Source organism: Symsagittifera roscoffensis, chromosome 6 (genome assembly GCF_963678635.1).
Source record: "Symsagittifera roscoffensis chromosome 6, txSymRosc1.1, whole genome shotgun sequence".
Classification (NCBI taxonomy): domain Eukaryota; kingdom Metazoa; phylum Xenacoelomorpha; order Acoela; family Convolutidae; genus Symsagittifera; species Symsagittifera roscoffensis.
Genome location: NC_087067.1, coordinates 16,614,433 through 16,628,222, shown reverse-complemented (window position 1 = coordinate 16,628,222; position 13,790 = coordinate 16,614,433). Strand labels below are relative to the sequence as shown.

Below are 13,790 nucleotides of genomic sequence, written 5' to 3'. Positions count from 1 at the left end.
GTAGCAGAAAAATTATTTTGATCAAGCTTTTTTTGCTTCTGTCGCCAGAAAGTAAGAAAAACGTGTTTTTGTCTTTGTTTTGACGATGGTTTTAAATATGCCGATTTTTTACCATATGCTGAATAATGCTGTCATTGTTGGTTTTGTTTTTAGATATAATTAACGATAGATATGGCATTTGTTTCGTGAACAAACGTATAAGTTTGGTAACTTTTTTGTTTCGATTGCCAAAAGTTTTCTTAACCGCGGTACCAGCGAAGTTAGAATTTATAAATATAATAAAAAAACTTGATAAATAAAACTGCAACCAACACGAGCTTACCGCTCAAATTATAAATAATGTTGTGAAAACTGTAATGAAAGCTACAAGAAAAGTTGAATCGAGGCTTATAAAGGCATAGACTGTATAAACCAAGAAAAAAATAATAGTCGACCAAAATTAACATAGAAACTTTTGCACGAGCTTCAAAAACCAAACCGCAACTAAATACTGTGTAAAACTGTGCTTTAACAATTTAAACAGTGATTTGAACAGCTGGTCAAAATCTGAACAGAAACTTAAAGCCAAATCAAGTCGCAATGGAAGCAGAAAAAGCAAAGAGACTGAAGCTGTGGGCGGGCGATGTTTTGGATACTGCTATTGTAGACGGGGACAATCTCGTAGAGGCCATTGCTGGAGGATTGGGAGAGAAGCTTGGGCTAACACTTCCCGGTACGTCAGTCATTTCTACATATTAAAAACAGCAAAAACAATTAAGTTATATACCTCGCAACAACAAAAAATATAAGAACATGTGTTTTATACGAGTTTTTAGCGCGTATCAAGAATCTATACAGAGCAGGAAGTAAAAATAATCATTTGTTTAGAAGTGAACGTTGATACCTTCAATGGTTGATTTTAAAGGGGTCCAAATGTTTCGGCTGCAGTAGCTGTACCCCTTATTACAGGTAGACGCAAAAAAACGGCCTTGAAAAGCAAAAAAGAGACTTTTGCTATACAAAATTACTCACACTGGAATGTAGGTAAATAGTTTAAGCTTTAGTCAGGCTAGACATCGTTTCATAGATCCTCTGCAAACTGCTACAAACTACAATTATTATGATTATTGGGCTGGTTTTTTTATGAAGTATGTTTTATCGTAACATTATGTATATTAGGAGATTAAGTACCATTTTTAGCCAAATTTTTTGAACACTGGATTTTCTGTTTTTTTTCTGATTCTATTTACTTATCTGGACAACAAGCGCCTCATGCTTGATTTTATAACTAATTTAAGATGGACGTCTACGGAGACAAAATTTCAACACAAAAACAAAAAGAATCGAATTTGGAAAATCCTACTTTCTCAAGTTTTCTTTCTGCAAAACAAAATTTCTATGTAATGTTAGGCTAAAGAGTTTTGATTCATTTTCAATTTTAAAAAATTTTTCTTTTAGGCGAGTTGTTTTTGTTATTTTAAATGAAAAAATAGAGCAGGTGAAAACCAGCTTTTTTCTAGAAATGAAGGTTAAGATTTATTTTCATTGTTTTGCCGAAATGGATTTGGGGTATATAAAATTAAAAACAACAAAAACGATGAAAAAAATTAGTTTTTTTGTTTTTAAATTTTTGCTAAAATAACCTACAGATAATTTATTTTGGAGCACGGGTGAAATATTTTGTTAGTTTGAATACCAATGAGCCCTTCAGATTATTCATGATCAGGTTAGACCAAACCGTTTAGAAAGCACAAAAAATTCTGAAATTCACAATGCTGTTTACAAAACAATTGAAGGGTATCTTGGTATTCAAACAAAAAAAATGAAAATATTTTACCTTAACTAGTTCAGCCAAATTTATTTTTAAAGTTCAAGGAGTTTTGGTCACAAGAATTTTGTTATTGTCATACCTTTCATATGGCCCAGCAAACTTAGTTCGGAAACATCTTTCAGTTTTTGCTTGTTGGTCGAAAATGTTTCATCGAAGTTTCTCATTTTTCGCTTAGTTATTGATTCATAAAGTGAAGCTCACGGTATTCGGACTTTTTAACACGACAGTGTGATAATCCCTAAATCTTATCTGAAAACTAGACAATAATATGGTTGAATTAATAGTAAAGTTTAGTAAGTAGATATAGATCAATGAATAGAAGATAACTATAATCTTGCAAAAGCTAACGAAGAGTGAGTCTTAGTTTTTAGCACCATCAAGTTGTTAGAACAATCGACATGATTGACAGGTCTTTAATTAGTGTGATTCAAATGATCTCTAACATCGATAATAACATGGTATAACGTCCTCTATCTTAGGTGGTCCACTCACTACCACCACATTTCCCCCTCTAGAAAATTTCAACAACGTTTGGAATTCTCTTACAAGTTCACAATTAACAAATTCAGTCAATAAATTTTAAAGTTTTAAGTCAATAAGTTTTTTTTCCGTGTACTTGTTCCAACTTGCTCGTCGTGAATCTTGGTCTCCTTAGTTTGCTCCTCCGTGATGGTGACAGTGTATCTCCTGATGATGAGGGAATATCTCCTGTTGAAATTGGAATTGTGTGTAGCCCCTCTTTTTCCTCTATGATTTTGACTGAATGTTTTGGTGGGCTTCCAAAGAATTGTGTCTGCCGCTTGCTTCTGCCCGACGACCTTGAGATGTTCGAAACCTGTGAGTCATTATCTCCTTCACCGTTTCTTTTCTCCTTTTTCTTCTTTGATTTCTTTTATCCGCTGATTTATTTTCCTCCAATTTCTTTTCCGTTGTTTCTGATGTTGTCCCCATCTTTTCGTCCGTTATTTCTTCTTGGCTCTTTTGTTGCGACTGGTACTATGGAAAGTGGGCATTCTTCTGTCGACTGTGCGTCTAGTTTCTTTTCTACTGGTGGTACCATTTGCACCTCTTGCTCTGGAGAACTGCTTGATGACATAGTTAGATCAATTACCCCCACCGCTAGGTACTTCTTTTAGTTTGTTTGGCGATGCTATATATCTGGAAGCTAAAGTTGGCGGATTTTTTTTCGCTATCTTTGTCAATGAGGAATATAACTTCATCGTCTTAGCTTGCAGTCTGTCCAATTTCTCGAATGGCCTACCAGTGTCGTGTTTTCCGTGTCCGAATTCTCTGTTGACGTTGAAACCGGTGAAACATCTGGTCTCGGCAATATGTGAACTGGTCTGTTTATTCCACTTGAGCTGCACTGGTGTAATGGTTTCCTCGGTGTGCTTGCGACTGGTGTCTTTTACCTAAATCTGAACAATATGCTGACTTGATTTTTGGTTTTAGTGATATGTGGTTTTTCCTAATTACTTTCTCATTTTCAGTAATGTAAGTATTTCGAAGGATATTGAATAAGATCGAATTCTAGGTTACTTGTTTTTGTCCTTTGTTCTGGCATCTCCTGTTCTACTCTGAATCTTAGAATTCCTTGGTTCAAGTCGCTTCTGAGGCTTCCTGCTAGTAATGGGTTTCTTTCGTTCAGTTTTCTCAAAACCTCGGATCGCACCTTGTGTGTGAGATGTCTGCTGTGTAATTTCCAGTCCGATGCTTTTCTAATGCCCTAATTCTGTCTGGCTTTTCTTCGTTTTTCTTCATTTTTGGTGACACGTCAATGCTTGCCATTCCTTTCTTCACCACCTTCATTCTTGTTCTTGAGTCTGCTGATTCTCGCATTTCCTCCGGCTTCAGTAGGGATCTCTCTGTTGATCTAGATTTAAAGAACATTTTAGTTTATCCCTAAAACTAGGCCATTCTGTATTCGGTTTCCGTCCAAAATGAAGTTCGAAAAGTCATTTCTTAAGAACGCTGTGACGTGATATTCGAATATCTTCCAAAATTGACTTGACTGCTGTTTGTATGTCCTCAAAATTTAAGTCTAATTGCATTGTGCCTAGTTTTATTTTTATGGTTTGAATACATCTTTCTACTAACCCAAACCCCCGGTGGTCTCCTACTGGATAAAAGATTTGATTTATTCCCTTCGATTTATAAATTTCGGCTAGTTTCGCATTTTCAAATCCCGAATTTTGATCTGTCCTTAACTTCTCCGGTTTGCTATAATGGTGTATGTAAGTGTTTAAGAATTTGAGTATTTTTTCGCTCCCTGACTTCCTGGTAATCATAGCAGATGGGTATTTCGAAAACCGGTCAATAGCGGCTATTATAAATAGTTTCTTTCCCTTAGAATCGAACATTGGGCCAGCAAGATCTATTTGTAATTCCTCGTTCGCTTCTGATAATTCTGGTAAACGTTCTGTCGAATTGAATGATTTTGACGTTTTAAGGTTCTTACCATACGCTAAACATGATCTGCAGAATTGACATAAGTCAATAATCTCCCTATGCATTTTCGGCCACCACAGATATTGTGCCGCGTCCACCATTGTCTCCTGTCCTGGGTGTGTTCTGTGCAATCGGGCCATTACCGCTTTCCTCAGACATGATGGATTGCCACTCTGTTGTCAATAATGATGCAGTCGTTGATTACTGAGGCTTCGTCCCAAAAAATTGCCATGTAGCTGCCCAGCCTCAAGAATCCTTTTTTTACTTTCGCTAAGAGGTTTTTTCTTAGTTTTCCTGAGTGGCAGTGTTCTGTTGTGAGCTCCCCCAGTAGGTCCGCGTCGAGTATGTTATGAAGGCCTTTCGTGAAGGATTTCTTGTGTGTGTTCACTGGAGCTTCCTGTGTTTTCTTCTTTTCATTTTTGCTTGCTATCATGTTGACCCTCACTGTCCTTTTCAATCTGTTTGTTCTGAAGTTTGCCAGCATTCTAGCATAGCTCGTCTTGTTTCTGTTTGTGATAGTGATCCTTTTCCTTTTCCTGCTCTCGGTTATCATCTCCACTGTCTGTCTTGTTTCTGTTCTATTTCTTTCTCCGATTGGGTTTTCCATCTGCTTTATTGATGGTAGATTAAATTTGCTCATTTTTCTCTGAAATTTTGGTATTGTTGTACTTATTTTGGTTTTATTTGAGTTGATGAGGTTTCAGTTTAAAGTCGGAGACAATGATTTCTGTACATTTTTGGCTGAATATAACTCCGCTGCCTCTGATTGGTTGGATTTTGTTACATCGCCCTCTCGTGGTGAACTGTTTAGATTTGACGATGTTGTGAATAAATTAAAATTTGACGAATTTGATTGGTTTAATATTACACCGCGTGAATTTCCGCCCTATCGTGGTGAGTTGTGCATTTGCATATTTCGTTTTGATTGCTTGGCAGTTTTGCCGCGTAGATTTCGGATCTGTACTTGAGGGATGTGAATGTGCATAAATTGATCTGATTGAATAGTGTCAATTCCGCATGACGATGCGCCCTCTTGCAGATGCTTGAAAATTTGCATATCTACTTTTGATTGGTTAATACATGTTCCTTCTGTATCGGATGTTTTATTAGTTTTGGCGGTTCTGCATCGAAGGTCTGATGGAGAAAAATTTTTAAAGAATTATCGACGCCCCCTTGCGGTGCTTCGGAAACTGGGTGTTTTCGTTCGTTCCTCTTCCCAACTAATATGAGTTCCTTTGAATTTATCCTGTTTTCCTCTAGATGGGCCTTGGCTAACAGAATTTTCACGATTTCTTTGGTCGATGCTGGAGTGTTGATCACCCTGCATGCCTCGTCAAAGTTTTCAATGGCTTTGACTACAAACTGTTCATCGTATTTTGATGTAGGTGGTGCCTCGAATTTGGTACTTCTTGATAAGTAATCTGCCAATCCTATTTAGCTCCTGCGATGTGAGAAACTGTATATTCGAATGGTAACATTCTGTCTGCCAATCTGGTCAGTCTGGATTGATATGTTTTGTTAACCCGATTTTCTGTTAATACTGTAATTATGGCTTTGTGATCGGTTAAAATTTGGAATTGGTTCCCCGATAAGTAATTTCTAAAAAATTCACATGACCATACTACCGCGAGTAGTTCGAGTTCGTTACTGCTGTACTTTTGTTAAGCTGCGTTCAAAAATCTTGATGTGAATGCGATTGGTACCCAATTGTCTGGTTCGAACTCTTGCTCTAACGCAGCTCCCAATCCTTTGTGACTGGCGTCACACTTGATCCTGAACTGTTTGGTGGCATCGTAATGGTGCATTTTTGTTATATTAGCGATTATTTCCAGGATCTTTTGGAATGCATTGTTTGCTTCTTCACTCCAAATGAATTTTTCTTTGTTATCTGCCTTCAGTGAGGGTCGGAGTGGTTCGGTGTGTTTTTGAAGGTTGGGTAAGAATCTGGACATGTGATTTAATATGCCTATGAATGATCTCAGTTTTTTCTGAGATTTTGGCGGTTGTAGTGCCATTACTGCTTCTATCTTCGAGTGTTTTGATCTTACTCCTGTCTCATCTATCTCGAATCCCAGCCAGGTTAATTTGGTTGTTGAAAATTCGCATTTGCTGAGTTTTAGTGCAAATCCTTCATTGTCTAATCTTGACAGAACGTTGTTAAGTATTTCATTGTGTTTCGTGACTGAATCTTTTGATACTATTGAAATATCGTCTAAAAAACAGAAAACTCCTTGGATTCCTTGGATTGTGTTGTTCATTGACTTCTGGAATGTTTTTGGCATGTCTGTTAGTTCATAAAATGCGGTTTTGAATCTGTACGTTCCGGTGAATTCCCCGCATACTATATTGAAGTTACAGTGTTTGCTCACGGATTCATCTAACGGTATTTGGCTAAATGCGTAATTTAGATCTAGAGACGTGAACCAGACTGTGCCTCTTCTGTCTTGGCTGTTATTATTTGAGCTGCTGAATCGAGGAGTTCTAGTAGATTTGGCATCTGAAATCTGTTTTTGTAAATCTGTGAATTCATCGGTTTTGCGTCCATTGCTAGTTTCACTGTGCCATCCTTTTTGCTGTTATGACTACTGGGGCTACAAAATGATCACTTGTGCATTTTTCAAGTTTTACTATGTGGCCTTCTCTTATGAGTTTCCTAATTTCTGCTCCTACTTTGGTTTGAGTATGAATTGGTACTCTTCTGCCTTTTTTCTGAATATGAATCAATGGTGATTTGAATGAATTGAATACCTTGTGATATTTGAGTGCCCCAATCTTTGGAATACATCATTGTATTTTTTGATAAACTTGTTCTTCCAGAAAATCAATTCGGCTGATTCATTTCCTTGCTCTTCTGAAATTGTATTTACTGAACTTTTGGGCGGTTTGAGTTGAGTTGTTACTATCCCCAGTTCTGGTTGGATCTCTAAACCTAATAGACATCTGGTTCTCGAAGATATCGATTTCCAGTATTCCGAAGAGTTTTATCGGTTTATGGTTGTAGTCGACGTACGTTGTGGATAACGGATTCTTATCTAGTGATGTAATCTTTGCGTTGGGGTCTTTCGCTAACAGAGTTACTGCTGTGCGTTTGTTTACAAATGATGCTGGACTTCCAGTGTCAATAGTGGCGCTAAATAATGAACCTCTTGTTTTTAGCGTTGTTCTTAGACACTTAGTTTTCCCGGTTGCAGAGTTGATTACTTCTAGATTCTCGACTGTTTCCGTTTGTACTGATGTTTCCGCGATTTTTAGGACTGAGTAGTTCTCTTCATTGTCTGATTCTATGAAGTTGCAGTCCTCTTCTTCGCCCGATTCTGGTTGATCGACGTTTGCAACTTGATTACTGTTGCAGCATTTAGTAAAATGTCCCTTTTTTCCACAATTCCTGCATGTTGCTCCTCTGGCTTGGCATTTGGCTTTGTGTTCAGATGTGAATCTTCTCCCACAGAAAAAACATGGTTTAGATTGAATGTTCGGCTGGTCTTGTTGGTTTTTAGATTTAAAATTTTCTTTCCCTAGCGCTCTGTTCATTCTGTTTTGGACATTGTTCTTCGATTGGATGGACATCAGTGGTTCTTGTTTAACCCGAAACTGGTTAGATGAGTTTGTGAAATTCGCTGAATTGCTCGTTGTAGACGGGTTCTGCTTTTGGAGGGTATTCGCTGTCACGTATCCTTTCTCCTGAAGTAATGCCGATTTGAGAGTATCGTCTACTGTGGCTTCTGGTCTAATGCAAAGTTCTCTTTGTATGTCAGAGAATCTCATTTTGGCAATGAATATGTCGCGAATGACTTTCTTTTCTATGTCCTCTGTCCATCCACATTTTGAAGCTTGTCCTGCTAGGCGAAGATAAAATGATTCGAGGCTTTCCCTGTCCCCGTGTGATACGTTGTAGATTTGCATCCTTTCGATGATATAATTCTTTTCACGTTTGAGTAGTAGTTCGCAAGAGTCGTGAAAAAATTTGAATTTTACTGTGTTTTGATTGACATGTGCATGTTGCTGGAGGAATCTTTTCTTCCCTTCGTTTCCCAAGGCGAACAATAGCCTCAACTTTATCCTTGCATCTGCTTCATGATAGTATACGTTTGGACTTATTTTGGGTCCCTTCTTTCTTCGTTCTTCGTTCGCCTCGTTTGTTTTCCTGAGTGCCGCTTCGTTTCTTGCGGCTCTGCTATCCGCTTCTTCCGCCGTTTCTGAATTTGGAATCGGTTCAGGTCTTGTGGGGGGGGGGGCGTCGTCGTATACTGCTGCCGGTTCTGTTAGTAGGAGATTCGGGTCACAATTTTCCTTGAGTGATACGGCGAGGAAAAATTGGCCTATCTACACCTCCCAAGGTTAAGGAGGTTCGGCTGACGGTTTACCCCAGAATGAAGGGACACCTAGCTGTTCCATCCTATCTTCAGAAGTAGAAACTGCTGGCTGCGCCATGTGATAATCCCTAAATCTTATCTGAAAACTAAACTAATAATATAGTTGAATTAATAGTAAAGTTTAGTAAGTAGATATGGATCAATGAATAGAAGATAACTATAATCTTGCAATAGCTAACGAAGAGTGAGTCTTAATTTTAAGCACCATCAAGTTGTTAGAACAATCGACATGATTGACAGGTCTTTAATTAGTGTTATTCAAATGATCTCTAACATCGATAACAAAATGGTATAACGTCCTCTATCTTAGGTGGTCCACTCACTACCACCACAGACAGAAAACAACTGAAAAGGGGTATTTGGTTAATTTAAAAGAATCATTGATCATCTTGAATCCCTACTTTTGAGTCTTTTCATGCGATAAGTACTCGTTTCGATGCGCAATCAATCAGACAATTTATCTAATTGCTTTTGATTATTACTGGCTAAAAGCTTCTCTTGACTTTTTGATAACGTTCCATAATGACATAGAGATTATTTTATCAATTGCTTCGAATACTTTATTTCACAGCAAAACTTACGGTAAATTTGTGTTCGTTTGTTTTATTCGTTTTGTAAGGCTGTAAATCCAAGCTGCGCTTGAAAAAATCGAGCAACCTCTCCGTGTAAAACTTGAATTTTTTTATGTTTGTTCTTCTTCGATCAGTTTATTGTTGATTTCAGTCAGGAAAATTTCTTGAGTTCTTCCGAGAAAATATCACTTTTAATTATGATTTTTTAGAAACAGAATTTAACAGAGAACTGATGAAAAAGTTTTAAAAGTTTTAGTTCCTGTCAGAGAATGGGTTTATTCACTAATCAGTTGTTTACAGTCTTATTTACCTTAGCAAATCCTTTTCTAAATCACAAATTATTTTTTTTTGCGTCAAATTTTAGCAAATTTGTGTTTTATTTTTTGCTAATTTATGTTTATTTTTGAAGAGGATGACAGAATGTTTGTGCTTGGGATGGGTTTTTTCTCCAGACAAATTTCGACTTTGTAAGTAAACTTTTATGCTGCCTTTTTTTCTACTATCTGTAGTTATCGATGCTTTGAGCTCAATTTTAGGTTAAAATTTGAATTTCCTTATGTTTCTTTAGTTTGTTTGTTTGCAGGTTTTTTTTTATTTATCTACAAGATTGCTCGCCTTTAATAATATCTTGCTATAGGATTCTTTCTTCCGACCTCTGAAAGCTGTGAAAATTTTTGTTTTCGGTGTGTTTTAATTTTTTTGGACTTTTTTCACGCAAGCTCAAGAAACCCAAATACGAATCAGAATTGAGTTAGATTGAATATCATATTAAAACTTTGTGACTAGTGATTCAAATATTCTCGAAAACAAAAACTACTTTGCACGATTTCGTTTTTAAAATTTAATTGAAAACGAATAAAGCAAATAAGCCAGCAGGCATATCATAAGCTTATGTTTTTGACTTAAAACACTTTTTGGCATGCTTCTACAAAAATATTTCTGACAAAAAAATTGACAAGGGTCGGCAAATCAAATTGGTCAACATACCCGGGTTAACCAAAAAATCTACTCATACAATTTTCGTATATGGAAAAATGCTAATCATTCACTTTTCATGCAATTCCCCAACTACAGAAAAATGCATGAAAGGTCTAAGATAAGTGATTTTTCATATATGGAAATTGTACGACTAGCATTTTTCCGTAAATCAAAAACATTAATTTTTTGAATCATACTTTCTCAAAATTTTTGGATTGATTTCGTGACCGAACACAAGTGACAAAAACCTTGGTTACTCAAACGTATGTCTGATATTCTTCAAGGGCATCCTAAACAAATTTCAGAAAAGTTGTGGATTTAGAACATTTAAGATGCCCTTGAAGATTATCAAACATCTACTCATTTAACAATTTTAGCAGATAAACTTTATGATTAAAGCGACAAAGTGAGAAACGTTAAGTTTCAAATTTTTTTTCGCGCTACCTGCGAACGTTAGCTCAGACTAATTAGAGACTAAATGTTTGAAATGTGACTGCAACTACGCCAATTTACTTGCAATTTACTTCTTGAACCTTTTTTTAAAAAAAAAAACAAAGCTAATCTACCCCTCTGTCACCGGCAAAGCAGTTTGTGTTCAGCCTTTGAGCAAACTAACTATTTATCTTTTTTCCCATCAAATTTGACTACATTCGGGCATGTCTGGTGAATAAAAATTTTGGAGGTCAAACAAATTTTTCAGCGTGGTTAAATTAAATGAATAAATGAATGTTTGTTTCAGGGGAAACCGCACAGAAATTAGCCTACAGTTTGAGCTACATAGCAATGATCGAGTTTTCCTACCATGTGATAGGAATTGGCAGCTCATTTTCTTCCATGGATTTAACGGCACTTACTCTCGCTCAAATGAAAAAGACTCTGGAGGATATCAAAAAAATGGTTAAAATCATTCTTTCAACTCCCTTGAAAACGGCCGGCAAGAAAGTATTGACTGCCATTAATTGTTTGGAAAACAAGCAAGTCGCTGAAGCTATTATGAAGTTTCGTGCGGCCGAGGATGATGCTCTAACTGCATACGAATACGCTAAAGGTCAAGGCAAAAGTTTAGAAAACCTAAAAGAAGTTGAAACAGCTTTTCAGATTATAGTTTTGGCGAAAGTTTGCAGTTTGTCCTATGACGAAGAAAGCAAAACGATGGAACCATTTTATGTTCTTGATGACGACAAGCAAAGAACAATTGCAAACGAACTTGAACGTGACTGCCATGACTTTCTTGAGTACCACGGTAATGTCAAAGTGGGAGTTTTCAGCCTGAATAAAGACACTAAGAATTTTGAATTGAAATCAATGAAGAACAAAATTTTGAAATGTTTATATCCTTACATTTCGGAAGGCAAGAAATACACATGTGCAAATAAAGAGCTTCCAATGAACTTTGAAATAAAGTGCGACGCTGCATTGTTGCCTGATGAGAAAAAAGACGCCACTTTACTCATACTAGGCTTTCGAGGATATGAAAGGAAGAAAGTGACAGAGTTGTTTTACAAAGACAGAGACGGAGATGTAGTTTCTGACAATTCATGTCGAAGAATTTGGTTTGACGAAACAGAAAAATTCAAAAATAAAGTAAGATTTGGGCCAGTCAAATACTCTGTAATCTTCCCCGATTGGTTGAGTCACACAAAGTTTGTGCAAACAACTGGTCATGAAACTATTTTTTTCGCTAGAAAATTTAGATCATGTTGCAAGAATCTCTACGAAATATTTTTCCTATACAGGTCATCTGGTAACGCCTGGTTTTGTTCTCCTAACGTACGAAGAACTGATGATGATCCTAAATGTATGTTACGAAACATACCTCGTGAAAATACTGAAGAACTTAGAGAAATGCCTCCACTGAGTGGCTGGGAATACTTCAGTGAAGGAGGAGAGTGGGTGAAGTATGCAGATTCGTTTCCCGCCGATTGCTTCTATACGCTTGACAGTTTAGATGATGTCAAAGATTTTACGAGCCAGCCTTGGGCAGCTTTAGACCGGTCAAAGTTCGAGGACGAAATCATCATAACCGCATCGGTTGAATGCATTGAAAACTATCATTTCTTTTCTCGTCACTGTCTTGGATTATATGCAGTGTACGAGGAAACGCAGCACGAACACAGTTGTGTCTACAAGATGACAGGCGGTAATATGTTCATATACAAAACAGAAGAAGGGAGGTGGTGCATAGATTATTCGGTCGGAGACAATGATCCATTTGTCTATAATGACTCTTCTCCGCATAACGAATGGCCTCCTGAAACTGAATGGGAATCACGGTTTCTTGATTTTCCTTCATCGTTCCGAGTATGCATAAAAATCAATCCACTAGAAAAATAACACACCACAGGTCATAAATCTGCCACAATGGACGCAACTTGACTGTGGTCAAAAATAACTATTTCTTTTGAAGTCAGTTTATAAAATTGTTACTTAAAAATTTGATTACTTACTAACATCGATTACTTATAATTAGAATAGAATTCTGTTTCATTGTTTTTTTAGTCAGATCGTTGAAGCTGGAAACGAACTTTGTCTTCAGGATGTAAAATCACCGCGAAAGCGCTCGAGTAAAAAGACTGAAAATCAAGACTCAATTAATCACTGCAGAATAACTGGTATAATAGAAAATATAAAACAAAAGTGTCGTGGCAAAATCGGCCTAAATTTTTCCTAACAAGAAAGAATGATGGAGAAGTCAAGCATCGTTACACATGACTGGCAGGTTGTCAACGAACTTTACTGTGAACTGCGTGTCTTTGCACGGAATGAATGTAAAGTGAACAAGACTGCTCGTTTCAGGGCAAAGCCTTGAATAATCGAACTGCCTGTTAAGGACTCTAGAGCAGTAATAACATGAAAAAAATGAATGTAAATGAATAAAAGTGATTTTTTTTGTTTGAGATTTTTTTTTTGTGTATATTTTGCGGCTGCCCAGGCTGAGGTTTCTGACACATGTTTTGACAGAAACGGTCAAATGATGTCCGAGTTTCGTTGTAATTCAGGATCTCCGAGTAATGGTTTTGACTTATTCCCGGTAAAAGCTAAAAATTTCCGATCAAGTTAAGCAAAGTTACAGAAAGTTGAATAATGTCTGGTAAAGTCGAACAAAACCGAAAAAAGTCAAACAGGGTCGAACCACGTCCAGTATAGTAAAACAAAGTAGAGCAAAGTCGAACAAAGTCGAACATTGTCTGGTCATCGTTCGACTGAAAAAGTCGAAAACGGACATCGTTTGACCATTTCGGTCTAGTCATGAGTCGAGCACATTAGCCCGGGTCTATCTGGGCTTCAACTTTTGGGTGTCAAAACGAATTTAATTTTTTGAGGTGTCGTATGGCGGTCATTTTTAGTCAATCTCTTCCTAGTGGAAAACGATCAAAATATGTGACAGAAAATATATCAGTTAATTGTTCAAAAAGTCGCGACATACTCATTTTGAGTCGCAATGGTCGCAACATACGCGATATGGGTCGCAGAGGTCGAAATAAAAGACCCCAATCTCGACCCGGGTAGTAACAAAACAATGATGGCAAATAAGTTTCCTTCAACCAATTTGAAACGATTTGTAAGACGGATTGAACCCCCGCTTACGCGTTAATAGCTCGAAATATA

At 37.0% G+C, this 13,790-nt stretch overlaps 1 protein-coding gene across 1 annotated transcript; it reads left to right on the top strand.

Annotated features, from left to right (window-relative positions):
• Positions 1-259: 259 nt before the first annotated feature.
• LOC134847855 (uncharacterized) lies at positions 260-11,571 on the top strand (the record flags this gene model as incomplete). Its single annotated transcript, XM_063865090.1, is given in 2 exon segments — positions 260-712; positions 10,921-11,571. Coding segments are annotated over 2 exon segments (784 nt in total), but the record flags the coding sequence as incomplete, so codon positions are not given.
• Positions 11,572-13,790: the final 2,219 nt, after the last annotated feature.